The sequence below is a fragment of the Aegilops tauschii genome, chromosome 5 (assembly GCF_002575655.3).
Source record: "Aegilops tauschii subsp. strangulata cultivar AL8/78 chromosome 5, Aet v6.0, whole genome shotgun sequence".
NCBI classification, from domain to species: Eukaryota; Viridiplantae; Streptophyta; class Magnoliopsida; order Poales; family Poaceae; genus Aegilops; species Aegilops tauschii.
Window position 1 is genome coordinate 345,828,585 of NC_053039.3, and position 26,232 is coordinate 345,854,816.

Sequence of the window (26,232 nt, forward strand, 5' to 3'; positions counted from 1 at the left end):
TACCTCCGCCGCGGATGGAAGACGTTTGCTCGCGTCCACAGCCTAACGGCGGGGCTCGTCCTCTACTTCAAGTTAATGGAGGGCGGCCTGCTCTCCGTCAAGGTCTTTGGAGATCTTGGAACTCGCCTAAAGTGCTGTGTGGAGAGCTCCTCCGACGATGAAGATTCCTCCTCAAGCGGGAGTGATGAGGAGGACAACGACAGCGACGACGAGGGTGCCGAGCGGCGGGACGCCGACCCTGACTCCGACTGACCGCGCTGTCCCTCCCTCGGCCACGCGCCCTGCCGAGGGCCTTCCTCGTCAAGCTGTCCATCGGCGCGTTCCCCGTTGCTTCCTTGGGCGGCTGGCATAGGAGGTCCGGAGAAGGCGAAGAAGGCGGGTGGTGGCCGTCAAGTCGGAGTACGCAGGCACCGACGCCTTCGTCGCGTATTGTTGGCCCGCTGCATCATCTTCTAGCTCCCCTCCTGGCTCTGGGATGTTCTCTCGGTGCCTTCTGCCCCTCGCACCTCGCCTAGGCGCTCTTTTTGCCCTCCTGCTACCTTGTTCCATCTTCTGAGGAGAGGGACAAGAAAGGGATTACGGGCATCTTATCTCTTTTTAGTTTATAAGCCTGCGGGCACTTGTTAGATTTAAAATTTGTAATCCCCTTGCTCATGTTTTTCATCCCGTATGAACTGTACCTGTATGGGACATTTTTAATGAAAAAGGGTGCTTGCCGGGTTCTTTGTATATGAGCAAGGCCCATGCCAAGGAGTGAATCCTTGTTATTTTTAAGATAAACATTGACGCCCGGCAACAGGCCTTGCCGTCCCCTTTCTTATGCCGACCATTCTCACGCTCTTGGTGGAGGCAGGGGCGAAGTAGAGTTAGGCCCCTCGTTTATTTCCTCGCCACCGCGACTATGACCCGGTTCCGACCCAGGGACTTGGGTACAGGAAAAAAGGGGAGCACAGTGGTCCAGGAGCAAAACGAGGTTTCATACGCCCCAACTTCATATGGAAATGCACAACAGAGGATGAAAGACTTATCTAAATCTGCAGCCCCCGGCAGCTTTGGCTTGCCGCGGTTGGATTCTTGTATCCGCAGCCCCCGACAACCTTGGCTTGCCGAGGCCGGGGCGTCGGCTCGTTCTCTTTCTTCCAAACAGCTCAGCAGAAACATCCATGTACCCTGCGAACCAAAGAGGATGGAAAGGAATAGAGAAACGCACACTCGACCTCTATGCTAGGGGTTAGTCGCCGCTAAGCACTATCAACCCTAACCGAGGGAGAGACTTAACCTAGCATGCATGCTAAAACTTAGGGCGCCAGCGCTTCATTTATTTATGCTCAGGGTCTGCGCCTGGCTTTGTACAGAGGGTTACATGCCTTGCTGGCAAGGCTTGTACAAAAGGTGGTTTGTCGGGGGCCCCGGCAACCACTCCTTATGGGTAAAACTTGCGAAGATGTTCAATATTCTAGGAGTTGCTCACTGGAATAGCATCTTCGGTCTCCAGGCGGACTGCGCCGGGCCTGGTGACTCGTATTACCCGATAAGGGCCTTCCCACTTTGGCGTCAACTTGTTGGAATTCTTGGCCGATTGAACGCGTTGAAGAACAAGATCGCCTTCCTCAAAGCTTCGGGCATGAACCTTGCGGCTATGGTAGCGGCGCAAGGCTTGCTGGTAGCGCGCTGCTCTCACAGCCGCCCGAAGACGATCTTCCTCAAGGAGCGTTGCGTCATCTTGCCGCAATTTCTCTTGCTCAAACTCGTCATAAGCGAGCACTCGAGGTGACCCATATGTGAGTCCGTGGGGAGAACTGCTTCTGCCCCGTATACCAGGGTAAAGGGTGTCTGGCCGGTGGCTCGATTTGGCGTCGTTCTGATCCACCAAAGAACCGCCAGCAATTCATCAATCCAGCGCCTTCCACTCTTGTGCAGCTTGTCAAAAGTCTTTGTTCTCAGGCCTCGCAGTACTTCAACATTTGCCCTCTCCGCCTGGCCGTTGCTCCGTGGGTGTGCCACGGAAGCGAAACAGACCTTGCTGCCGAGGTCCTGGATGTATTGCATGAAGGTGTGGCTTGTGAACTGCGTGCCGTTGTCGGTGATGACCCTGTTTGGCACACCAAAACGGCAGACTAGCCCCTTAAAGAACTTGACAGCTGACTGTGTTGTAACCTTTCTCACTGCCTCCACCTCCGGCCACTCCGTGAACTTGTCGATCACAACGTACAAGTACTCAAAGCCCCCGACAACGCAAGGGAAAGGGCCCAGTATGTCGAGCCCCCAGACCGAAAATGGCCAGGAGAGAGGAATTGTTTGAAGGGCTTGAGCTGGCCGATGAAGCTTCTTCGAATGGAACTGACACGCTTCACACTTGGTTACTAGTGCCGTTGCATCCTGGAGGGCAGTGGGCCAGAAGAAACCTTGCCGGAACGCCTTGCCGGCAAGGGCCCTCGACCCTATGTGGGAGCCACATATGCCTCCGTGTATCTCCGCCAACAGCTCCAGTCCTTCCTCCCGGGGGATACACTTCAATTTCACACCGTTCGGCCTCTTCCTGTACAGGACGTCATCGACGAACTGATACATAGCAAACCGACGGGCTACTTTCTCCGCTTCTTCCTGCACCTCAGGAAGCTCCCCTGTTTGGAGGAATCGGATGGTATGTTGTGCCCATGCCGGAGCCTGGGGCTCGACGGCAAGGACTAAAGGCATTTCTTCCGCCATGGGAGCGGCCGTCTCTACGGCCAGGGCTTGACGCCCTACCGGAGTCAGTAGCCCCTTGGCAGGCTTAGTTCCCATGGTAGGATCCTTGCCGGCGGCCTCAGGGGGCTCGGCGGGAAAGTACTTGCCGGGGCCTGATTTCCTTCGCTTGTTTTGCTCTGTTGATGGTTCAACGGATGGTTGAGTTAACCGAAGCACAAAAGTACCTGGTTCCACAGGTAGCTTGAACGCAGCGCGCTTCGACAGGTAATCGGTGATGTCGTTCTCCACTCGGGGAACGTGCTCCGCTTGTATACCGTCGAAGCGCTCTTCCAGCTTCCTCACCTCATCTACGTAGGCCTCCATCAATGGGCTCTGATAATCCTTGTTGACTTGCCTGACGACAAGCTGTGAATCACCCCTGACGATGAGCTTCTTAATCCCGAGGTCTGCCGCGATCCTGAGACCGGCAAGCAACCCCTCGTATTCAGCAGTGTTATTTGTGGACATCTCCCTGGGAAAGTGCATCTGGATTACATACTTGAGGTGCTCTCCGGTGGGTGCGACTAGCAGCACACCGGCACTGGCGCCTTGCAGCGAGAAAGCTCCGTCAAAGTACATGATCCAGTTGTGACTTGCTTCCTTGCCGGGGAGAGTGGTCTCCTGGATCTCTTCGTCGGGCGTTGAGGTCCATTCCGCAATGAACTCCGCCAGGACTCTGCTCTGAATTGTCGAAGTACTTTCAAACTTCAAACCAAAGCTCGACAGTTCCAAGGCCCACTCCACGATCCTCCCGGTTGCGTCTGGGTTATGCAGTATCCGTTGCAACGGGAGGCGAGTAACGACGGTGATTTCATGTGCTTGGAAGTAATGATGCAGCTTCCTCGAGGCCATAAGGAGGCCGAAGAGCAATTTCTGCACACCGGAGTACCTTGACCTAGCCCCCTGCAAGAGGGAGCTGACAAAGTAAACCGGGTGCTGCATCATCTTCTTCTTCTGCACCACTTCATTTGGCTGCGCGGGCCCCGTCCCGATGGCTTCAGACTCTGCCGGGGGCCTTGCCTTGCCGGCGCCAGGCCCTGCCGGGGGAATCTCTGGCTCGCCGTCCGCCAGTCCTGATTCGTCGCCGCCAGATACAGCAGCAGTGGCTCTTGTGGTTTAGGCGCATCCAGTACTGGTGTAGAGGAGAGGTATTTCTTCAGGTCCTGCAGTGCCGCTTCGGCCTCCGGGGTCCACTCCATTGGGCCCGCCTTTTTCAAGATTTTGAAAAAGGGAAGGGCACGCTCAGCAGACTTGGAGATGAATCGGCTCATGGCGGCAACGCAGCCGGTGAGCCGACGCACATCCTTGATCCGCTTGGGCGCCTCAATCTGCTCGATAGCCTTGATCTTGTCTGGGTTCGCCTCGATCCCTCGCTGTGACACAAAGAACCCGAGAAGTTTGCCGGACGGAACTCCGAAGACACAATTCTCAGGGTTCAACTTGAGGTTGATCTTGCGCAAATTTGCAAACGTCTCCTCCAGATCTTGTACAAGGGTTGCCCTGTCCTTGGTCTTGACCACTATGTCGTCCATATATGCTTCCATATTTCTATGTAGCTGGGGCTCAAAACCAATTTGGACTGCCCTTGCAAACATTGAGCCAGCACTCTTTAACCCAAAGGGCATCCGTAAAAAGCAATACGTACCACACGGGGTGATGAATGCTGTCTTTTCTTCGTCTTCCCTTGTCATGAAGATCTGGTGGTATCCTGAGTAGGCGTCGAGGAATGATAAGAGATCACACCCGGCCGTGGAGTCAACAATCTGGTCGATGCGCGGCAACAAGAAAGGGTCCTTGGGACAAGCCTTATTGATATCTGTGTAGTCAATACACAACCTCCACTTCCCATTTGCCTTGCGCACCACCACCGGATTGGCCAACCACGTCGGATGGAGTACTCCTCTCACCAAGCCTGCTGCCTCCAACTTCCTGATCTCCTCTGTGATGAACTCCTGCCGTTCCAAAGCTTGCTTCCTGACCTTCTGCTTGACGGGTCACGCATGGGGGCAGACAGCAAGATGGTGCTCAATCACTTCCTTGGGAACACCGGGGATGTCGGATGCTTGCCATGCAAACACGTCGACATTCGCCCGCAGGAAAGTGATGAGCGCGCTTTCCTATTTGTTGTCGAGAGTGGAGCTTATGGTGAAAGCCCCTCCCGTGCCATCCTCCCTGACGGACACCTTCTTGGTCTCTGGTGGTGCAGCTCTGGATTTCTTGCTCTTGCCGGTGGAGCTCTCTGGCACGTCCTCGACGGTAGCACAACACTCCGAAGAGTTGCGCTTGCCGGAGTGGGTGCGAGAGGTCTTGCCGGTCTTCTTCTCCCCTCCCGAGGCTTCAGCGGCAGGAGCAAGTTTGGCGGCAGCTGCTGCAACTTCTTCCCGGTAGAGTAGGTTGGCGCAGATCAGCGCATCCTTCTTGTCGCAGGGGACGGTGATGATGGTCATCGGCCCAGGCATCTTTAGCGTGTTGTAGGCGTAATGCGACGCCGCCATGAACTTGGCTAGTGCTGGGCGGCCGAGGATCCCATTGTAGGGCAAGGGGATCTCGGCTACATCAAAGACAATCCTTTCCGTCCTGTAGTTCAACTCGCCTCCAAACGTCACATGCAACGTGACCTTCCCCTTCGGCTGGCTCCTTCCCGGGTTGACCCCTTGAAACGTGCCCATCTCCTCGAGGTCTCCATCCGGAATTTGCAGCCTTTTGATCACAACAGATGAGATCAAGTTCAGATCGGCCCCGCCGTCAACCAACATCTTTTTCACCTTGAGGTTGCGTATCGTTGGTGAAACCAACAATGGCAAACACCCGACCGCGGTTGTGCGATCAGGGTGATCCTCGGCGTCAAAGATGATGGGCGTGCTGGACCACTTCAGCGGCTTCTGAGCGTCGAACGATGGCTCCGCTGCTGTGATCTCACGCGCCCACTGCTTGAGCTGGCGGTGAGAAGTATGCAGCGAGGCGCCACCATCGACGCACATGGCCTCCGTAGCCTTCTGAAACTCGTGCTCGCCGGACTCGTCGTCCTCGTCATGATCATCGTCTTCCTGCTTCTTCTCGCGGCCCCGAGCGGGCCTCTCTTGCTGGTTATCCTTGCCGCGGCGGCCTCCTTGGCCGCCACGCTTCTTGCCGGATCCTTCGGCACCATCCTGACCCTTCTCCTTGTCCCGCCTCTCATGCTCGGCTTTTTGCTTTTCAGCAAGCAGCTTGACTTGTCGGCAGTTCTGGAGGTCGTGGCCCTTGGTGCGGTGGATCTTGCAGTACTGCTTGTCGGAGCCTCCTGGCTTATAGGCAGCCGCCAAGGCCCGGCAAGGGGCACACCCGGCAATCTCCTTGCTGGGGTCGTCTGCCTTGGCCTTCTTGGTAGCGCCGGTGTCGTCGGATCCCTCGACGGCAAGCACGGTCTTGCCCTTGCGTTTCCTGTTGCGACGCTGACCCTTCTTTGTCAGGGTGGCGGTGTCTTCGTCGGTAAAGTCAGTTTCTGCGCCGGTGTCTTCGCCGAGGTACTGCCTCCCCTCTTCGGCCCGAGCGTATCTATCGGCCAAAACGTAAAGTTCAGCCACATCCTTGACCTTGTTCATTGCCAGCTCTTCACGCATCTTGCGGTTGCGCACATTCTGGTGGAATGCGCTTATCACGGCGGCGGGATGAACATCTGGGATGTTGTATTGCACTCGGCTGAACCTCTGTATGTACTTGCGCAGGGTTTCACCTTCCTTCTGGGGAATGATATGCAAATCACTCACCTGGCCATGAGCTTGGTGGCCTCTGGTGAATGCACCAACGAACTCATGACACAGATCCGACCAGGAAGAAATGGAATCCGCCGGCAAGTGCATCAACCAAGACATGACATTGGGTTTCAGGGCCAACGGGAAGTAATTGGCAAGCACCTTGTCGTCACGAGCTCCAGCGGCTTGCATCGCGATGGTGTAGATGTTGAGGAACTCTGACGGATGGGTGTTGCCGTTGTACTTCTCGCCGACGTCGGGCTTGAACGTGCGGTGGGACGGCCACTGGAACTGCCGCAGCCCACGGGTAAAGGCTGGGCAACCCACCTCGTAAGGTAGGCCGCCGGAGCCTCCCGGTGCTGGGTGGTCCATAGCGGGCCCCGCCCGCTTATCTGACTGGTGGCGTGTGTCGCGCCGGCGCTCGATGGTGGTTCGGGCGTCTTCATGGGCTCGCTCCCGAAGAACTTGGCGCTGATTGCGGTGGGTCCGTGGGTCGGACGACGTTATGGAGATGTTATCACAAGCGTCATCACGATGGACTGGCACCCGTGGTGGCTGGCGCGGAGGAGGAGAGTGCACCGTGGCTGCAGCACCTCCAGTCTTCCCACCGCTGGCGTGGGGTGGCTCGACGGAGCATCGGCCCGAGGGCCCCGCCGGTCGCGGTTCATCTTTGTTGGCAACATCGACGAGGCTCCGGATGGTGGCTCTCCACTCATCGAGCTTTTCTGCGGCCGGAGGGAAGTCGAGGAGCAGCTGCACGCGCGCCAAAGCTTCTGCTGGCGTGGGTGGCAGCGAAAACTGCGTGGACCGTGACGCGCTCCGACTTCTAACCGCGTTAGAAGGAGCTTTATCGTGGCCCGGCGGCTGCGCGCCATTTTCGCCAGCACTTCGGTGGGCATGTTGGCCTCCTCCGTCCCGCGAATGATGCACTGGACTCTTCCCACAGCGGCGTCCAGGGTCACCAGCGTGATGACGCTGCTCGTCGCGCACACCCTGAGAAGAGCGCGTCGTGGGCGCCGGCGCAGGCGTCTTGGAGGTTGCTGCGCCACCCGCAGGTGGCACGGCGCCACCCCCTGGAGGGCCCCGCGCCGCCTGCGGGGGCCCCAGCTCCGTCTTTGGATTTGGCGGCGTGCGTCCCGTCGTCTCGCGCACGAGCGACGCCGCTCCCCAGGCTCTGACTGTCAGGGCGATGTTGGTGCTTGCGGGCCGCAGCTCAGGTTCTGTCTGCGTCCGGCCCACTGCTCGCCCGCACTGGTACGGGCCGTTCGGCTCTCGACGAGCCGATCGCCGTGATCGTCTTCTTCTTGGGAGCCATGGCGATGAGAAACTGCCAAACTACCTGCTAGACCAGATTCTCACAACTGCGTCCCCTACCTGGCGCGCCAAAGATGTGGGGGGAAATCGACACCTATGGAATCACTGGGACCCCTTCTACGGTTGGCGGGCACGGAGTTGTGCAAAGAGCGGGTCTCACAGGAAGCACACGGATCGTTTACCCAGGTTCGGGCCGCGAGGACGCGTAATACCCTAGTCCTGCTTTGATGGATGTATTTGAGTGTTCTTGTGTTCTTGAGTTAGCTACGTGGTGTAACTTGCCCAAAAGATCCGAATCCTTCTCCTGGTCGCCTCGGGCCTCCTTTCATAGGCAAAAGGGGCTGCCACAGTGGCACACAGGAGGTGGAAAGGTGTACAGTGGATGAGTCTATCCTCTGGCACCATCGGACAAACGCATTTAATGCGCTGCCGACGTGCCCCTCTTGCTTTATCAGGGACGGCAAGAAAGCACGTCCCAGTTGTCGCCGCTTTGCCTGGCTTCGACACGCGTCCGAGCTGACGAGGCGGCGTGGCGCCACGTTGGCTGGCTGCTGGGCTGGCGCGATGGTGGAGCCTTCACGAAGATCTGCATGCCACCACGCAGGTGCTTGCTGCGTCGGTCGTGGAGGCCGCCCGTCGCCACGCAGGTGCCTGCTCAGCTGGCTGAGCTGGCGGCTGTATGGGGACGGCGGTGGAGCCTTGGCAGACGCGGGCCTGGCCGCGGCCCCGTCGGTGTCTTCGGCAAGGATCTTGCGGGGGCCCCGGCAAGGGTCTTGCCGGGGCGTCGCTGTCTTCCCCGGCAAGCGTCTTGCCGGGGGTCTCATGGACTTCCCCGGCTGGGATCCCGCCGAGGGTTGTCGTCTTCTGGTCCTCATCTGATCTTGTGTGTCTATGATCATGACGAAGGTCTGCATGCCACCACAGAGGTGCCTCCTGAGCCTTGGTTCCAATGTAGTTGGTTGGTGGTGTTGGAACCCACGGGCTCGAGGGTGGCTCGTTCTGCTGGCATCGGGCAAGTTGCCCCGGCAAGGCTTTTGCCGGGGCTGCGGAGGCTGCCCCGGCAAGGGCCTTGCCGGGGGAGTCCACCTCGCCCTCTTGCTCTTTTGTGTTTCTTGGTCTTGGCGTTGCCTTGTTTGTCTTGTGCTTCGGTTTCCCTCCGGCTTCCCTCCTTTGCCCTGTTAAGTGTGGCCGCGGGCGCGGCTCTAACTGCCCGTTCACAAGTAAAGGGGTCAAAAGGAGAGCCCCTACTTTTGTGCACCGACACTCCACGAGCTCCGGGTACTGCCAGCGGAGCTCTTGCATGTAGGCCTCGTCGGCGGCCTCGGCCTCGAGGAGCTACCACGCCTCGCGGTCCTCCCGCGCCATAGCCGAGCTCACCACCCCTGGCTCCGACGGAACGAGGTCGACCGGATGTGTGCTGAAGGGGAAATTGATCCTAGCCGCCGCGCCGTGGTAGCGGACCTGCCAGCAGTCGTACTCCATGGCCGCGAGCTCGGCCGTGTGGAAGCTACCGAGCCACCGGCGGGTGTGGGTCTCCCGATCTATAATCTCGGCGACCCACGTCCCCCACCACCGCTGCCGGAACCCGAGGTAGGACCTCGTCGGCTGCCGGGTCTGAGGAAGGACGGGGAAGTCCTCGAACCGGTGTAGGGGCGCGGCGGCAGGCGGATCGAGCCCGCGGAGGACGACGGGACACCTCGGCGGCCACCTCGCTGGCGTGGGGCGAAAAGGTTGCGATAAACCTCTTTTTGGCCATTGGCTCCTCGAGCTCCCCGGCACACACGTAGAGGTTGAGGATGGAGGCGCCGGTGATGGCGGCGACCTACCAATGGTTTCGAGGGTTGTGTGTGTCTGTGTGAGCGGAGGTTTTGGGGAGTGTGTGGAGGGGGCGAGGGGGGGCAAGGTGGTGTTTGAGGAAATACTGCCGCAACTGAAAATTTTACTAGGCGGGAGTAACAAGGCGGGGCTACTGAAAATTTGGATCAAGGGCGAGCAGATATTTTTGAGATTGTGAGGGATGCAGAGGCGAGAGTAAAATGCCGGGGCTATTGAAAATTTGAATCAAGGGACTGAAGCAGAGCGGGAGTAACAGACATCACACACGGTCCGCACATACTAATCGTGTGCTACCAAACATTAAAACCTTCCAAGCAATAGATATTTTCGAGATTACGAGGCAGTAATATTTTTGAGATTGTGAGGGGTGCAGAGGCGGGAGTATTTGGGGAGCGAGCTAGTGTGCTTGACACGCCGGCTGTGGACTGTAGTCGACGCACCTTCTCGCGTAAGCCATAGGCGTACTATACACCGACGGTGCTCCAAGATATTTTATACTACATCTCACACGGTTGGTGATAATAAACTGTGTGTGATCTACTCGATTTTTCATCTTGATTTGAATTACATAATGGGGTCACAGCGGCAATGGACGACATTTGAATTGCTAGACCTTTTATCTGCAGTGAACATGCAACTATATGTGTGTCGTAAAAGAATTGGAATTATTCAGGGTTCGTTTGGACATTTTATACATTAAACTGGTTTTCTAGCCATTTCAAGTGCACAATTAAAAATTAAACTACATGCATATGCTCCGGTGCATATAAGTTGGTTGAAAAGTCAAATCTGTGTCCTTGGGTGCATGCTTAGGTCCCATGCAAGAAATGGGAGTGAATTTCAAACACCAGGGCACAGTTGATTGCTGGCAAAACATTGAGATACCTGATTTTTAAATCCTAGTAAATCCAGAACTCGTCTGAAATTCATGAAACTTGGCATGGTATCATGGCGCGGCATCAACATGCCGTGGTAAAAAATTTGACCCATTTGGGGCAGGTTTGGGTATAAGCTTCTCACAAACCAGAGCTTCTCACAACAAGCCTGATGGTTTCGGTACGGAAGTGCCACCTTTGGAGACGAAACGATATCCGTTGCCTCTTATTGCTTTCAAAAAAATTCTAGTGTCAACATAGAACAACATCAGTGTTGTGTTAAGTTTTGTAATTTTTCGTGGTTCGTTTGGACATTTATATACATTAACTGGGTTTTCTAGCCATTTTATGTGCATAATTCAAATTTGAAATACATGCACATGCTCCAGTGCATATAAATTGGTTGAAAAGTCAAATCTGTGTCATTGGGTGCATGCTTAGGTCCCATGCAAGAAATGTGAATGAATTTCAAACACCAGGGCACTATTGATTGCCGGCAAAACGTTGAGATACCTGGTTTTTAAATTCTAGTAAATCCAGAACCCGTCTGAAATTCATGAAACTTGGCATGGTATCATGGAGCGGCATCAACATGCCGTGGTAAAAAATTTGTCCCATTTGGGGCAGGTTTGGGTATAAGCTTCTCACAAACCAGAGCTTCTCACAACAAGCCTCATGGTTTCGGTACGGAACGTGCCACCTTTGGGGGTGAAACGATATCCATTGCCTCTTATTGCTTTCAAAAAAATTTAGTGTCAACATAGAACAACATGAGTGTTTGTGTTAATTTTTGGAATTTTTCGTGGTTCGTTTGAACATTTTTATACATTAACTGGGTTTCCTAGGCATTTTATGTGCATAATTCAAATTTGAAATACATGCACATGCTCCAGTGCATATAAATTGATTGAAAAGTCAAATTTGTGTCCTTGGGTGCATGCTTAGGTCCCATGCAAGAAATGGGAATGAATTTCAAACACCAGGGGACTGTTGATTGCCGGCAAAACGTTGAGATACCTGGCTTTTAAATTCTAGTAAATCCAAAACTCGTCTGAATTCATGAAACTTGGCATGCTATCATGGAATGGCACCCGACATGCCGTGGTAAAAAAATTGTCCCATTTGGGGCAGGTTTGGGTATAAGCTTCTCACAACAAGCCTGATGGTTTTGGTACGGAACGTGCCACCTTTGGGGACGAAACGATATCCGTTGCCTCTTATTGCTTTCAGAAAATTTCTAGTGCCAACATAGAACAACAGGAGTGTTGTGTTAAGTTTTGAAATTTTTCGGGGTTCGTTTGGATATTTTATACATTAATTGGGTTTTCTAGGCATTTTATGTGCATACTTCAAATTTGAAATACATGCACATGCTCCGGTGCATATAAATTGGTTAAAAAATCAAATCTGTGTTCTTGGGTGCATGCTTAGGTCCCATGCAAGAAATTGGAATGAATTTCAAACACCAGGGGACTGTTGATTGCCGGCAAAACGTTGAGATACCTGGCTTTTAAATTCTACTAAATCCAAAACTCGTCTAAAATTCATGAAACTTGGCATGCTATCATGGAATGGCACCTGACATGCTGTGGTATTTTTCGTGTCCATTTTGAGAGAAGGCACACTCGAATAACAGCCAAGAAAGGCATTTTGAAAAATAGCTACCACTTTAATATCTCAAACATTTGTATAATTCAAACAGTGTGCATTCTGTTAACCATTCACGTGACCCCACGTGTCTTGGTTTTAATGGCTATAGGAGGTGCCGTGCGGACAACTGCTTGACTGAATGGGAGGCATATGAGCGCAGTCCGGTGCGCAGACTCACCGGGAAGTGTGCAAGCTGTTCAACGCAGGATCTGTGCATCTCTTCAACGCAAACAGTTCAGATTACGGTATGCAAATTAAAGCCAGACTTCGGCGCTAAGCCAAGAGACACTGCGATTTGTCAAAATATGCAGCTAAAAATCAATAGCACTATCTATTTTTGCAACTAAAATTCAGTAATTAAGCATAGATTTCATTCATAGAGATTAAGCAGTCGTTCTCATCGGGAAGCGAGATAGCCTTGGACCACCGCCCGCCTCGCTCCCACTGGTCTATATTAATGGCGCCGCCGAGCGACCGCACCCCCATCCTCGCCACACACACAATCCTCTTTCTCTGCCCGCATCCTCGACGCCACTCTGAGTCCTCAAAGCCATCAGTGTATGAGGATGCCGCCGAAGCGCCACATCGGAGGGAGTGGCGACGCCGGGCTGCTGAAGCACAGGAGCATGGCATGAATATGGTGACAGAGGTTTCCGTCGCCGCCGACGAGGTGGAGAACGAGGCTGCCAACAAGCGAAGGCGGGTCGAGAAAGAACCGCAAGCGACTCCAGCAGGCCTAGACTTCATCAACAACCTCCCTGATGATATGTTGATAGTCATCATATCCCTCCTCCCAATCAAATATCGGGCGAGGACAGCCGCCCTTTCCTGGCGGTGGCGCCCCCTATGGCTCCTCACCCCTGTCGACCTCCTCGACGCCCACGAGCTCTGCCATGGCTATCGCCAAAGCTTGGATGCTTCTCCCAGATCCTCGGCAGTCACCATGGCCCAATCAAAGGCCTTATCACCGGCAAGTTTCATTCCAATGGCAAGGACCGAGCCAAGCGTGACGGGTGGTTCCGATCCCCCGCCATAGATTAGCTCGAGAAGCTCAGTTTTAATGATGGGCATATGCGCGTGCTGCCGACGTCCGCGCTCCGCTTCGCGCCCACGCTGCGCCTCGCCAAGTTCATGAACTGCCATCCCCCCCTTAATGACGCGCCCGCTCTTTTTCTACCACGACTGAAGCACCTCGAGCTCGTCGCCGTCTGCATCCCAAAGGATGACATGGAGCGCCTGCTTCGCGGCTGTACTGCACTCGAGTTCCTTCGTCTTCAGGCGATGAATTGGTCGAGTACCTTGCACATCACCTCCAGGATTCTCCGGACTATTTATGTGTGTTGCTGGTGCTGCAACGAGAGATCACAAAAGGTGGACCACAATATGGTCATTGAGGACACAACTTCACTTGAGAGATTACTTGTAGTTGATCAACAAGGTCCAACAAGAATCAATGTCATTTCCGCGCCAAAATTGACAGTGGTGGGCTACTCGTCTGTCCAATACTACTACTTTCAGGTACAACAATCGCCTTATACCTCTCCTTCTTGATATCAACATTATTTCTAGTTTTGAAGATGTATGTCTGTCTGTCATCCAGCAAAGCTTCACCCAGATTCTGGGCACAATGAAGGTCTTGGCACTAGAATCTGTCGGCCCCAACCTGTACCAAGTTGTCAGTTGCCTGATATGCTTTCCGTGCCTAAAGAAGTTGTATATCGAGGTGATGTTCCTTTCGTGTTAAATTTTAACCATAAGGGAGTTCAATTTTTTGCCCCTTTTCCCAAGTTTACAATGACAATGTACTATGATTTCTGAAGGAATTTTGGAGGATTTCAGGACATACACCCCCCACCCCATATTGGTTGCTTGATTCATATGGTTACAATCCATAAGCACTTCTCCTTTGGATTCATATGTACTAGTTTTCTTAGGGAATTTTTCATCCAATCCAACCTCTTGCGAAGAAGGCTACATGTTTCTAGATTGTAATCAAATGCCCATGTTAATCATGTCAGATCAAAGATGGCACGTTGGTGCATTTTACAAATCCTGCAAACCAAATGGGCATGTAGCAGTGTTCAAAACTGCATGTAGGCACTAACACGTTCTCTTCTTTTGCAGATAATAATAGGCCCGGAGGTGGATAATGTTTATAACGACAATCACATCGAATGCCTGGATCTGCATCTCTCAAATATTACTTTGAACTCCTACCGAGGGACCTTACCGGAGATTACACTCGCTGGGTTCTTTCTTGCCAGAGCAAAGGTGCTGAGGGTACTGAGGTTGAACACGCATTTAATTAGGAAAGATGAATGGTATGTTGATCAGAGCCGGCAGATACTGCAGAATGGAAGAGGCTCCAAAAAAGCTAAACTTCGTATTGGAAGAGCATATGGCAAAGCTATTGGAAGTCATTGTGTCAAACCCATACATGACTTGTCAGCGGTTGATCCCTTTCAGAAATGACGATGTTGGCAATGTTTGAATTTGGGCGTTGTAATCTTTGAATTTGAACCTTGCAATATTTATGGTATTTGTTATATTGAACCGTTTCTGTTCTTTTGTCTCAACGCAAACAGTTCATCCGAGTGAACCGCATGTCGTATATCGCACACACCTTGATCTGGCTGACCGTTTCTTTTGTGTTGCCTAATCACAAACAGTTCATCCGAGTGAACCGTATGCTGTACATCGCACACACCTTATCAGGCTGACCGTTTCTTTTGTGTTGCCTAATCACAAACAGTTCATCCGAGTGAACCGTATGCTGTACATCACACACACCTTCATCTGGCTACCCGCTTCTTTTGTTCCTCCTCATCGCAAACGGTTAATTGAACTGAACCGTATGCCCTGCATCGCACACGCAACTAAAATCTGAACCGTGATTGATGCATCCTCCATCACAAACGTTTTGCACCTTTTTTGACGGTTTTTTTACACCATCGTTTGTGATTATTGCATCGCACATAGTTTCGTCGAAGGGTCTCTGATCGTAGTGTCGTGTTAGCAGCATCCTGCAGTAGTGACTTGCTTAGCTAGCATTCCCATCTATATGTTGTTTTTTTTTAATTCCCTAACTGGGCCATCTCCCTGATTAATTCCCATCTAGCTAACTATCTTTGGAGTGATAGTGAAGGGGACCACAAAATTCATTTATCTAATTGGCCCTCTGTTTGTATGAAGAAGGAATATGGTGGTATAGGTGTCCATAATCTCCAGGACTTAAATTTGTGCCTTATAGCATCTTGGATTAAAAGATATATTTTTAGTGAGGGGTCTTTGTGGAGAAAAGTTATTGATTTACTAAATATAACACTAGAAGACCTAATGTGCTTTGTTGTCATGATCCACATCCATCCCAGTTTTGGAAAGGGGTGATGTGGGCTATGAAAGTTGTTAAGTTTGGATATAAGTGGTCAGTAGGGAATGGAAGATCTATTTTACTCTGGGAGGATATTTGGTTTGGCAATTCTCCCTTAGCTACCCAATTTTGGGATCTATATTGCATAGTGAATGAGAAAAACAAAACTATAGTAGAAGCTTGGGATGGCTTAAACCTCAAAATTTCATTTAGAAGGAACTTTGATGAAAAGCTTATGATACAATGGTTTGAATTAGAGGGTATTGCCAAGTCTATTGTTTTTGCTGAACAAGAAGATAGTAATGATCTGGCAATATGAATCTAGTGGTATTTACTCCAAATCTCTATAAGCTATTGTTAACTTTAGGGGTGTTCAACCTATCTACCCTCCTGCAGTCTGGGAACTAAAAATCCCCCCTAGAATACATGGGTTCCTATGGTTCTCTCAGAATAAGATAATGACTTGTGACAATTTGAGAAGAAGAGGCATCCCCAAACCACTATAATGTACACATTGTACTGAAATTGAATCTGTACATCATCTGTTTTTCGAATGTGTAGTGGCTAGACGTATCTAGAGAGAAGTTGAAATAATTTTTGGTAGGAATTTCAACTCTTTACTTGAGTTGGCTGCTTGCTGGCATTTTAACAAGAGATTCCTACATCTGAATGTAATTTCTTCAGCTGTCCTATGGGGGCTGTGGAACATTAGGAATTCTCTTGTGTTTAACAGAGTTAAATGGATTTAGGTGTGACAGAAAATAATACAGCACCTGGGGGACTGGGCAAAACCTCACAAGGAACCGTCGAGTGGCCAAGTTGCTCAATTCAGAGAACATCTGTTGCTGAAACTAAGATCGCCGCTGGAGCTGGAACCGGACTGATTTGTCAGGGAAACCCAGTGTCATCAGTCCTGGGCGAAAACCATCCAAGGTACTGCACATGGGGGCCGAGCCACGCTGGAGGAGCTGAAGAGCAATCCGCAGATGGCAGATGAAATCCATGTGGTCTTTGGTCCCATGATCTGAGAATATGTCGATCTTCAGTTTCCTTTGTTTGGCCTTGTTTCTTTGGGCATGTACTTTATGGCAGCCAAAAACTATTCTATGGCTGTTGCTTTTTATTTTCACTTGGTGCCCTCTGTGACACTTGGAACCTGGCGTGTAGACCAGACGTTTACTTGTGTATGGTTGGGTTTCGTTTCTATGAAATGGAGCCGGGGAATGACTTAGAATGTTTGGCTGTTCTCTTTGATCGAAAAAAAAGAAATTTAGAATGTTTGGCATGTACACTTTGGACTGTACGAGGAGAAAGACATCACACCGTATAAGATTTACCAGTTTTATACTGCAGATAGCGGAGGGTGAAACATACTGAAATTGGTGAGCCACTAGCAGGAATATAAATAGCACATGAAAGCTGACCATGGGAACAGCCCAGCAAGACTTGGTACAATGTCAAAAGGGAAATTCATAGGTAAATTCACATTTAGAAACGTACTCCCTCCGTTCCTAAATATAAGTCTTTTTAGAGATTTCACAATATGGACTACATACGGCGCAAAATAACTGTTAAAAAATCATAAAAATGCTTTAAGGTAGAAATAAGATGCAGATGCCAATGAAAGCACAGCAAGACAGCAACCCATTAAAAAGCACCCACAGAAATGGGGGGAAAGGTAACTCACATCACAACAATTCCATTTCAGGAAAGAGCAATCATGAATTATGTTTTTGTCTTTTGAGGGAACGGGAAGGGAGACCCCCTAAATTTGTTTTGCTCTCTAACCGAAATACTGTATATAATATGCAAACACTGTAGACTAGAATCAAAGAGCAGAACCATCCCAATGGATGACCGAGATACAAAACCAGGAAAACAAAGGAAAAAGACAGACTCCAATCCACGCATAGATAGCTAATGGACCTTACTAATTGACTCCAAGTTAATCTTCACAACACGCGCTAGAAAAAGAGAGGATAAATCAAAGAAAAATCTCGCAAAAAGACAGAAACATCAGGCCATCTATTAGGTAGACTTTAATCATCATTGACAGTAATAACCATCAGATCTGTTATGTTTTCTAAGGAATTACCAATCTCTGCCATTATAAAAATGGTCTACAGCCCCCTAAATCCGGATCTAAATTGCCCACCACTGCCATCACGTAAAATAGCCTAAAGTATAAAGTAACCACTAAATTTGCACCTAAGTTACCAACCTCCACAAAATTAACTTAAAGTAAACCCGTAATCTAAATTACCTACATATGTCACTATAAAAATATCTCAAAATACTTCAATGCTTCTAAATTCCTTGCTTCTGTCATTGTTAATGAGAAACAAACTTCAAAAACTAAATAAAGGTATGCATGCATGACATGTGTCACTATGCAAATCATATATGTATGCGCATTGTGGTTTTACAAAACAAATACACATCTGAAGCTAAGATTTTCAACTGAATACACTAGATAAGAAAGCATATATACATGAGTATTGTGTTATAATACGAGCGAATGCGAGAAAGACAAAAGGTTAGTTATGATATGCAAATTTGTACACATATTTCTAATACTTATCTTTTAAAATTACTAGGCAGCACGGCAGCACAGGTTCATGGACTGTTACTTTAGAACCCAACAACCATCTCTCAAAGTGTTCACCCAAACCTGGCTTATTCGGCCAATGGGGGACCAAAAACCAGCTTAATCTCTTCCATGCAATCCATTTTATCTGGGGGAATGAATTTCATCTAGGTGGTCAACGAATGAAACAAAACATCAGCCAGTTTTCACCCACAACATTGCCTCCCATGAACCAGCAAACATGAGTCTTAGGACAAACTGCTTGCACGGTCCAATAAAATTGACTAAGAGACCAACCCATCAAAACAATGTTTCAAATATATAGGCAGAAGAATGGTTTCCATATACACACCGACGGAAGGCAGAGTTTCACAGAGTCATTCATGGTAGCATATTACAAGCTGGAGGCTGGAGCAAACAGGTGCGTAAACATAAGGTCCTTGTTGGATAGCATTCATAAGGACTAACAGCAGAGGCGTGTAGTTCCTTTACTATTGTTATAAGACATGAAGGTTGGTCCCCTTGTTCTTGGAATAGAAACACACGTAAGTTATTAAAGTGAGTGATATTATTAAAAGAACGGGTACGAACTTCGGACATTTCAAAGGTGCAATAGGGCGCTATACAGTTTCTAGTGAACGAGCTGATCTAGTTGTTCGTTTAGGAAGCACACAAAATCTTCCCTTTAGAGTTGGCACACATCTTCTGTCTAGAGACATGGAAGGTACGAAGCGGCATCTTATAAGTTCAAAACAACATCCATTCCCAAATATATACAGAGAAAGCAAGGCCAAGTATTTTAGGAAGTACTTCATTTTTATATGAAGACGATAAATATAGACCTTATGTAGCAAAAAGACTACTAAACGAGGTTTACAGTGTCCAGCAGATATGAGGTGAAACCAAAAGCTGTCCTGGCGTCTGTGTGCCAGCAGAATCATTGCGAACATCAAGCTGAGCAAAAAGTCTTCCACATGAGTGCTGACCTTTATATTTAAAAACAATGAGGCAATCAAGTAGAACACAACACTGCTTCTTAGTACTGGTTACTGAGTGATGCACTTGGGATGGGAGAAGCAGTCATCAGGGCAAATGAAAAACACATAGTTAGGACGTTGAACATCTTGATTTGCTAAGAAAAAATGATATACGTATAATTCAGAAAAAGGGCGAGTAGATCAGGCAAGACCTCTTTTTCTTGTGTAGGTGTCTGATATCTTCATTTGCCTGATCACTTCCTTGCACTTTGTTTCGGACAATCAACCGGTCCAACAGTGTATTTTGCACAGCTTCACTAATATCATATTGTTGTGGCACCCTTCAAGCATTGAAAAATGTTTCTTAGTGTCTGTGCAATGATGATTTACCATGCTAGTGTAGATTTTGGAAAGCTCGGTATATCATCAGCCATCAGATAGTTCAACAGATTTTTCTTGGTGGCAGCTTCTCTAGAGCTCCTAGTTCACTGAAGCTGGTTCAAAGGAGTAGCAAGCAAACTTGTTAATTAGAGACACAGCATAAACATCTAGTTTACGAACAAGCGGAGCAAAATCAGCATTTCAGACCTCAGACTTGGCATATAAGCTGTAAATGATCAAAGTAAACATCGCACAAGCAAAAGCATAGGCTAACCAGTCATATTGTTGGATGCCAACTTAATTTGTTCGCTCTATTAACACTGTTAGATTGTAGATGTGGAGCAGTATGTTATTGGCACGAGCACCATGCATATCCACTTTGATCAGTGGGGTAACTTGATCAAACACATTGCAGGGAAGGGCTTACACTCTGGCTTGATCAAACACATTGCAGGGAAGGGCTTACACTCTGCCCCGATTGGTGTCACCAGAAAAGTTACTAAGTAAACCTTTGATTCATCAACTGGTTATTTGTATTTTCAGCTTCTGAATCAAGTATTTCAGCATAAATTTAGTAAGTAGAGACCTTGTTTTCATAAGGATGGTACGTAGATGACTAACCCTAGCATGTGACTTTTAATCAAGGAGACAAAAATTGGAAAACACACAAAAAGATCATTGGTAATAGTGACTGTTATCTCCTGCGCCCACAATATTCCCACATACATGCCACATGTACAAGGATTAAACAGTTTTTACTAGCTGGTGAAAGCATTCTGCAAACCATCTATAAGCAATTAGCATGTTAGAATTTAGCAACCAATCTATCTTGAGCCAAGTGAAATCCATCGTTTAGAATTTTCAACCGATCCAACATACATGCCACATGTTAGAACTCTCAGACACCGGAAGCATGCGTTAAAGTAGGAAACTGAAAAAAGAACTAGTCCCTATATCAGATATGAATCCATCTGTTCCTATCCACCTAGAAATCCATTGGTGCGCCAGCGTTGTGCATTGCACAAAAAAGTGAAATGTTCAGTGATTTTTGTTTTGGCGGCTAAATGTTCAGTGATAAAAAATGCAGAAACATTACAAAGTGACATAGTGTATAAATAAAAAGGTAAAAAATTCTCAGCTGGAGCAGAAGCTCTCAACAGAAGAAAATATACAGACAAGATCCAATCCCAATCGCCCAATCTCCACTTCCCTGAGCTGCACATCCAAACATGGCGGGGACCGGGGAGGGGACTCAACAAGGGGGGAAATCCAATCGCCCAATCTCCACTTCCCTGCGCTGCACGGGGCGGGGGCGGTGGCGGTGGCGGTGCAAGGATGAAAAGAAGGCTCAGGTCAGGTCAGCGAGAACGAGGCAGAGGTGAGACAAGTGGTGGGGGAGAGGACACCGGCGGCCGTGACCAATTGGCTTGGCGGGGCGGTGCTAGCGGACGGTGGTTGAGCGCAGAAGGGCGGACGCGTGGAGGGCGTCGGCGACAAGGGGGTGGAGGCGGCGCGCCGGACCCGGACGAGGCGGGGCAGGCGGCAGCGTGCATTATGACCACCCTCCACGCAGAAGAGAAAAGAAAACACACACGGCTAGTTAAGAACAGGTATTCGACCAGCCATGTCCATGACGGACCATAAGAACAAGAAACTAACTACAGTAGTACTCCTACCAAACAACGATTCTTGAATCTTTCCCACAGGTTCTCAAATCTTTCCTACAGTAGTACTCCTACCAAACAACGAAATATCGCAATAAATCCCTAGATCTGCGCCACCTGACAACAAAAATCTCCCCAAAATTTAATGATCTTACAGCAGCAAGATCACACCGCCCCTCTTCAGTGGACAACTTCCTTCTCCGATTAACACAACAAACACATGTAAATCAAGAGCGATCCCACTACTTAGACCAGTTCAGTAGTTCTGACATATTCGCATCACCGATCAAAAACTGCTGCATTGCTGTGATTCCTCATCACCTGCCATGGTTCTGGTTCTCTTCGGTCGGCCTGAGCGCATACAGCAGATGAAGCCAGAGTGTTACAAAGCCGAGAACGGTGCTGGTGATGTTCGCTCCTAACGGCTGGTGGACGGGCGGGTGCATGGCGGAGAACCCACTGTAATGTAATGGAAAGACACCCATCAGATCAGACTAATAAAAACTTCTGTGTATGATCTTCCAAATGGACTGCAAAATGGGTTTAATACACAAAAGCTGGGACATTAAGCACATACCACACTGCGGAAGGGTATCAACTGTGAGATGACCTGAAGGACACTGGCAACAATAGATATCTGATATGCTGCGAACGTGTCTCTCTTGACTGGTACATCAATAGCAAAGCACACGCAAACGCCAATGACTATGACAAATCCAAACAGTGATCCCGTACACACCTACCAGTCACAAACCATTCATCAGCATGCAAAAAAAATACTAAAAATGACATACTACAACATTAAACTTACCATGGCACTCATTCCATTTTTTGACGCAAGCTTGGCGATGATAAATACAGCCAGAAGAGTAAGGCCGAAAGCATTAGCTATGACTGCCTCCAGTCCAAGTATGCTTCCGTCTTCCCCATTTAGCTGTACGATCGCAAAGATCAGCCAAGATCCAGTACTCAGTGAAGATGATATAAAATCAGTCATGGTGCAGAAAGCTGCGGTCGAAGCCATGTTACTTCTAGTACTCCAGAATACAATGATTGGGTTGCAGTATACAATCACACTGACAATACAACCTGAAATGAAATATTACAGGTTAGACATGATAATACATACTATAAGGTAAGGCGCTTTGCTGCACAGAAATCAAATGAAGAGCATACATGCAATATATTTGAATGTATCTTCAGTATTACTAAGAATATCAGAGAGAGAAGGATTGTATTGTATATCTGAAGAAGCGATTGTGATAATATAGGTGAGAGACACCAAGGAAACGAAAGAACATGAAAAGAGCAAGAGTACTTTCAGAAACATGTCATGCCAAACGACTATAAGCTCTCTATATTTCAATAAACAACATATTTCCTAATCAATGACAATGTTATGCATCTGCATATATGATACATAAAGACATGCAGAGAAGGCCACTCAGAATGTGAGATATTAAACAACCCGCTTCTAATAATTCAGACTGACACTACTATTACAACTACTCGCAGATATTAGATGCATCCGTTGGACAACCATGCACATATATTAGGCTTTCATCAATTGCAGAACCTAAGTAAGAAAAAATGGACAAAATTTGGGTTCACATTTACAATGGGTAAAATTACAACAACACAAAAGTATAAAAGTACAGTTGAAAACTTTCCAACTTGTTTTTCTCATCAGACAATGATATATATGTTCATTTGCCAAATTGAAAATTAATCTAACTATTATTGAATCATCAGCCGTCCATTATCCAACTTGAATTAAGCATACACATCTTTGACTTCTCACAAGACAAGCAAATTAAAGGGTATTTATTATGATGTTTCAAAGAAAACAACCACAAAGAGTGTATAAACTCATAGGCTCATCAATCATCATGCCATAGAGATTTGTAAAATAAAATAAGCAAGCACACAGAAAGTTATAAAAAGCTAAAAGGACTTGTGATAACTAATTATCCATGCACCAAACTTTCCTCTAGGTCTGTAACTTCAGGAATGTAAATCATATGCACAGTGAAGGAATCTCCAAGTACATTTTGCTATTGCATAGTGGAATTATAACTGATCGCCAAATAAAAATGTTTACATAATTGACATCTTGTGTCTCCTTGCCATCCTCTCTTGGTGAATCTTTATTTGGTAAAAAACAAAACCTAAGCCCCCGCAAAAAAAAAACTAAGCACAAAAGATCCTGATCTTCAAAGGTGGCTTGATTTTCTACAAATACTTCTACGGAAAATGGACATCAACCATTTTCGTTCTTGTGGAAAGATATATCTATGGAACCTTTTTGTTATGATGGACACGTAATCCTCGCATTGTTTTTCTAAAACCGATTATATCCCCACCCATTGGTCAATACACTGGCCACGGAAATCCTAGAGTTAGGGGGTGGATCCCAAGTTCCCAACCACTCGTGTCAGCATGATCGGTTGCCAACCACATGACATCACAATGTGTGAACCATCAGTAACTGAAACAAAGTTGAAAGGTAAAAAGAAAAAAACCCTTCATCTATGAATGCAATGATGGCCTAGAATTTGTTCCATCTTAGATCTCATTGCCATCAATAAACAACATCCCAAATTATAGAGAAAAGAAGATGTCCAATAATAGCAGAGGTATCAATAGTAAGTTCAGTTAGCCCATATATGGTCATGCAAAGATATGCCATCAATGTGTACCTACATTCAAGTCCAATGACAAGCTACAGTGGAAACAAAACAAACACCATAGAAGTCTTCTAAAAATGCTACCACGTATCAACCATGTCAATGTCCTTATAATATATACTGCAAGGTGTATATCATTTGCTGATACATCACATGAGCTCTTTCAAAGCATTGAAATTAAGGAAAATTCATTCAACTGGAAATGGCCAAATGGGTGGTGTCCGCTCTTTCAGATCAGAATCATTAGATAAAAGCATACAGCAAGCTGAAGTTAATTAATGTTATACTTAAGCAGATGGTTACAGCTTTTGGACTACATATTCTGCACATATGTGATAACCCTCATCGTTTCTCCTAAATTGAAATTTTGATGTGAAACATAGCATTTATAGATTCATGTATTGCCTTATATCTGATCTGCACTACGTTGTCAATATGCAGGGCATGGCAAAAACATATAGATGCATAAGAAAACAACTTGACGGGCAATTTATAAGCGAAACCGGTGATGCATTTGAATGGACTTTTGTGATAAAAGAGAGGAGGGCTGCTGTTGCTGCTTCTTCCCTTCCTAATTGAATGGTGTTATATCTGAAACTTCAGATTCAAAAGCTCTGAACTTGTAATAACTGTAAGCTTATCTTGCCTAAAATGGAATGAGGAATGGGAATAAAATTACGAAAATTATCAGTTGGATGCGTGAATTGCACTGCATTGTCAAGAATGTCACAGAGAGGAGGGTTGCTGCTGCTTCATAAGCTCTGAACTGAATGGTGTGGGTAGTTCCAGTGAACACAACAAAGAGATCATGCTTCATCTAGGATAAGAATATGATTGCAGGGGAGCTTACCAATGGTGCTTAGGACCCTTTTGGTCGCTCTCTCCTCCGATGGGCTGGGTGGTGGTGGTGGTGGTGGTGGTGGTGACGCACCACCATTCTCTGCTTCGATGGCCTGCAGCAAATGCGTGTGAGGAGGATCCGAGGAGCACAGACATAGGGCAAAGTAATCTGGAAACCTGAAATACAAAAAAGACCATGCCTTTCTGCCCTTCGCCCGCGGTGCAACCATTTCCCCTTCATCCGCCATGGCCTCCTGCATCAGTACGTGAGGAGCCCCTTCGTCAACATTAGGAGAGGGGGGTTATCACAGGCCCGACTCAAATCTGGCGACAAAAGCAAACCTTGTGCCGTTTTTCATTGGAAGAGCTGTCGAAACCATGACGCAGAGCAGGCGACCCTGCTTCCGGTGGTGCGGGGGAACGGATGCTCGAAGCGGCGACGCCACGCTTCAGCGACGCTTCCGGAGAGGGAGACCATGCCGATGCTCCTCCAGCTTCCAACGCCTGGAACAATCGTCACGCCGACAATGTAAGAGAGACAAGAGAAACAAGATCGAAATCAAACGGGCGAGGAAAGGCCGTACCTTTCGGCCAAAGAACACCGAGGAAGGATCAACACGAATGGCACCGAAAACCCAACCTTCCTCAAGAAAACTCACAAACAGAGAACAAACTGCAAGCACGACGACAGCCGTCATCAATTTCTTGACCCCCCTCATCGCCTTGACGGGGGTGGTTGGGTGGCCTGGCGGCGCTCCTCTCAGTCCGGCATCGGCCACGGGAGGGAAAAGAAAGAGGAGAGAGAAGGGGAGAAGCGCGGTGAGGGAAAAGGCAGAGGAGGCATCCCGGGCTCCCTAAACGCCCTATGGATAAGTGTGGACGGTCCGGTCAATGATTGGTCACAAAATTTTAATTCAGACAGATTCATTATACCGATAACTCTCATATTCAATACATATTTAGAGTGGATATGGGGAGTTCCGGATGTGTTTGTCATGTCCTCCTCTCGCGTCCGTCCTCCAGTTTCCACGCCTGAGCCGTCTCTGCCATCCATCCTTGCTCCCCGTCTGCGCTGTCGACCCCCATCGGCCGCCCTAGATGTCGTCGTCAGGTACCCCGTCACCCACCGCCCCCACAGATGTTGCCTCAGCGTCGTCTGTGGGGCTCCCGTCCGTGGCGCCGACCTGCAACCAGAGAACGTCGCCCGGAGGAAGCGGTGAAATAAGCAGTTGTAGGATCGAAAGTATATCTAGAAGGGGTGATTAGACTACTTGACCAAATAAAAACTTATCATTTTTCCAATTTTAGTTGTAGCCAAGTTTTAGCGATTCTACCAAGTCAAACACACCCTACACATGCAAGTCTAAGAGTTGACTAGCGGAAAGTAAAGACTTTGCATATGAACGTAAATGAGGGATCGAAGAAATCAAACGCAATGAAGACACGGTGATTTTTGGCGTGGTTCCGATAGGTGGTGCTATCGTACGTCCACGTTGATGGAGACTTCAACCCACAGAGGGTAGCGGTTGCGCGAGTCCACGGAGGGCTCCACCGACGAAGGACCACGAATAAGCAACCTTGCCCATACCATCA

At 48.5% G+C, this 26,232-nt stretch overlaps 1 protein-coding gene across 4 annotated transcripts; it reads right to left on the reverse strand.

Annotated features, from left to right (window-relative positions):
- Positions 1 to 18,815: 18,815 nt before the first annotated feature.
- Positions 18,816 to 25,469, reverse strand: LOC120965137 (uncharacterized). Of its 4 annotated transcripts, none has more exons than XR_012184837.1 (8): positions 25,224 to 25,469; positions 24,982 to 25,143; positions 24,840 to 24,893; positions 24,650 to 24,752; positions 21,924 to 22,201; positions 21,690 to 21,851; positions 19,280 to 21,571; positions 18,816 to 19,139 (listed from the first exon to the last, which is right to left on the reverse strand). XR_012184837.1 is itself a non-coding variant. In XM_040390394.1 (8 exons), exons 1-8 carry the CDS (start codon positions 25,356 to 25,358, stop codon positions 19,553 to 19,555), a joined length of 1,041 nt encoding a protein of 346 aa, XP_040246328.1. In that variant the 5' UTR covers positions 25,359 to 25,469; the 3' UTR covers positions 18,816 to 19,552. The 4 variants fall into 4 exon arrangements, 2 of the variants coding, with proteins under 2 accessions (XP_040246328.1, XP_040246327.1); XR_012184838.1 differs by having other exon boundaries at positions 18,816 to 19,151; XM_040390394.1 differs by having other exon boundaries at positions 18,816 to 19,561; positions 21,434 to 21,571.
- Between the last annotated feature and the right edge of the window lie 763 nt (positions 25,470 to 26,232).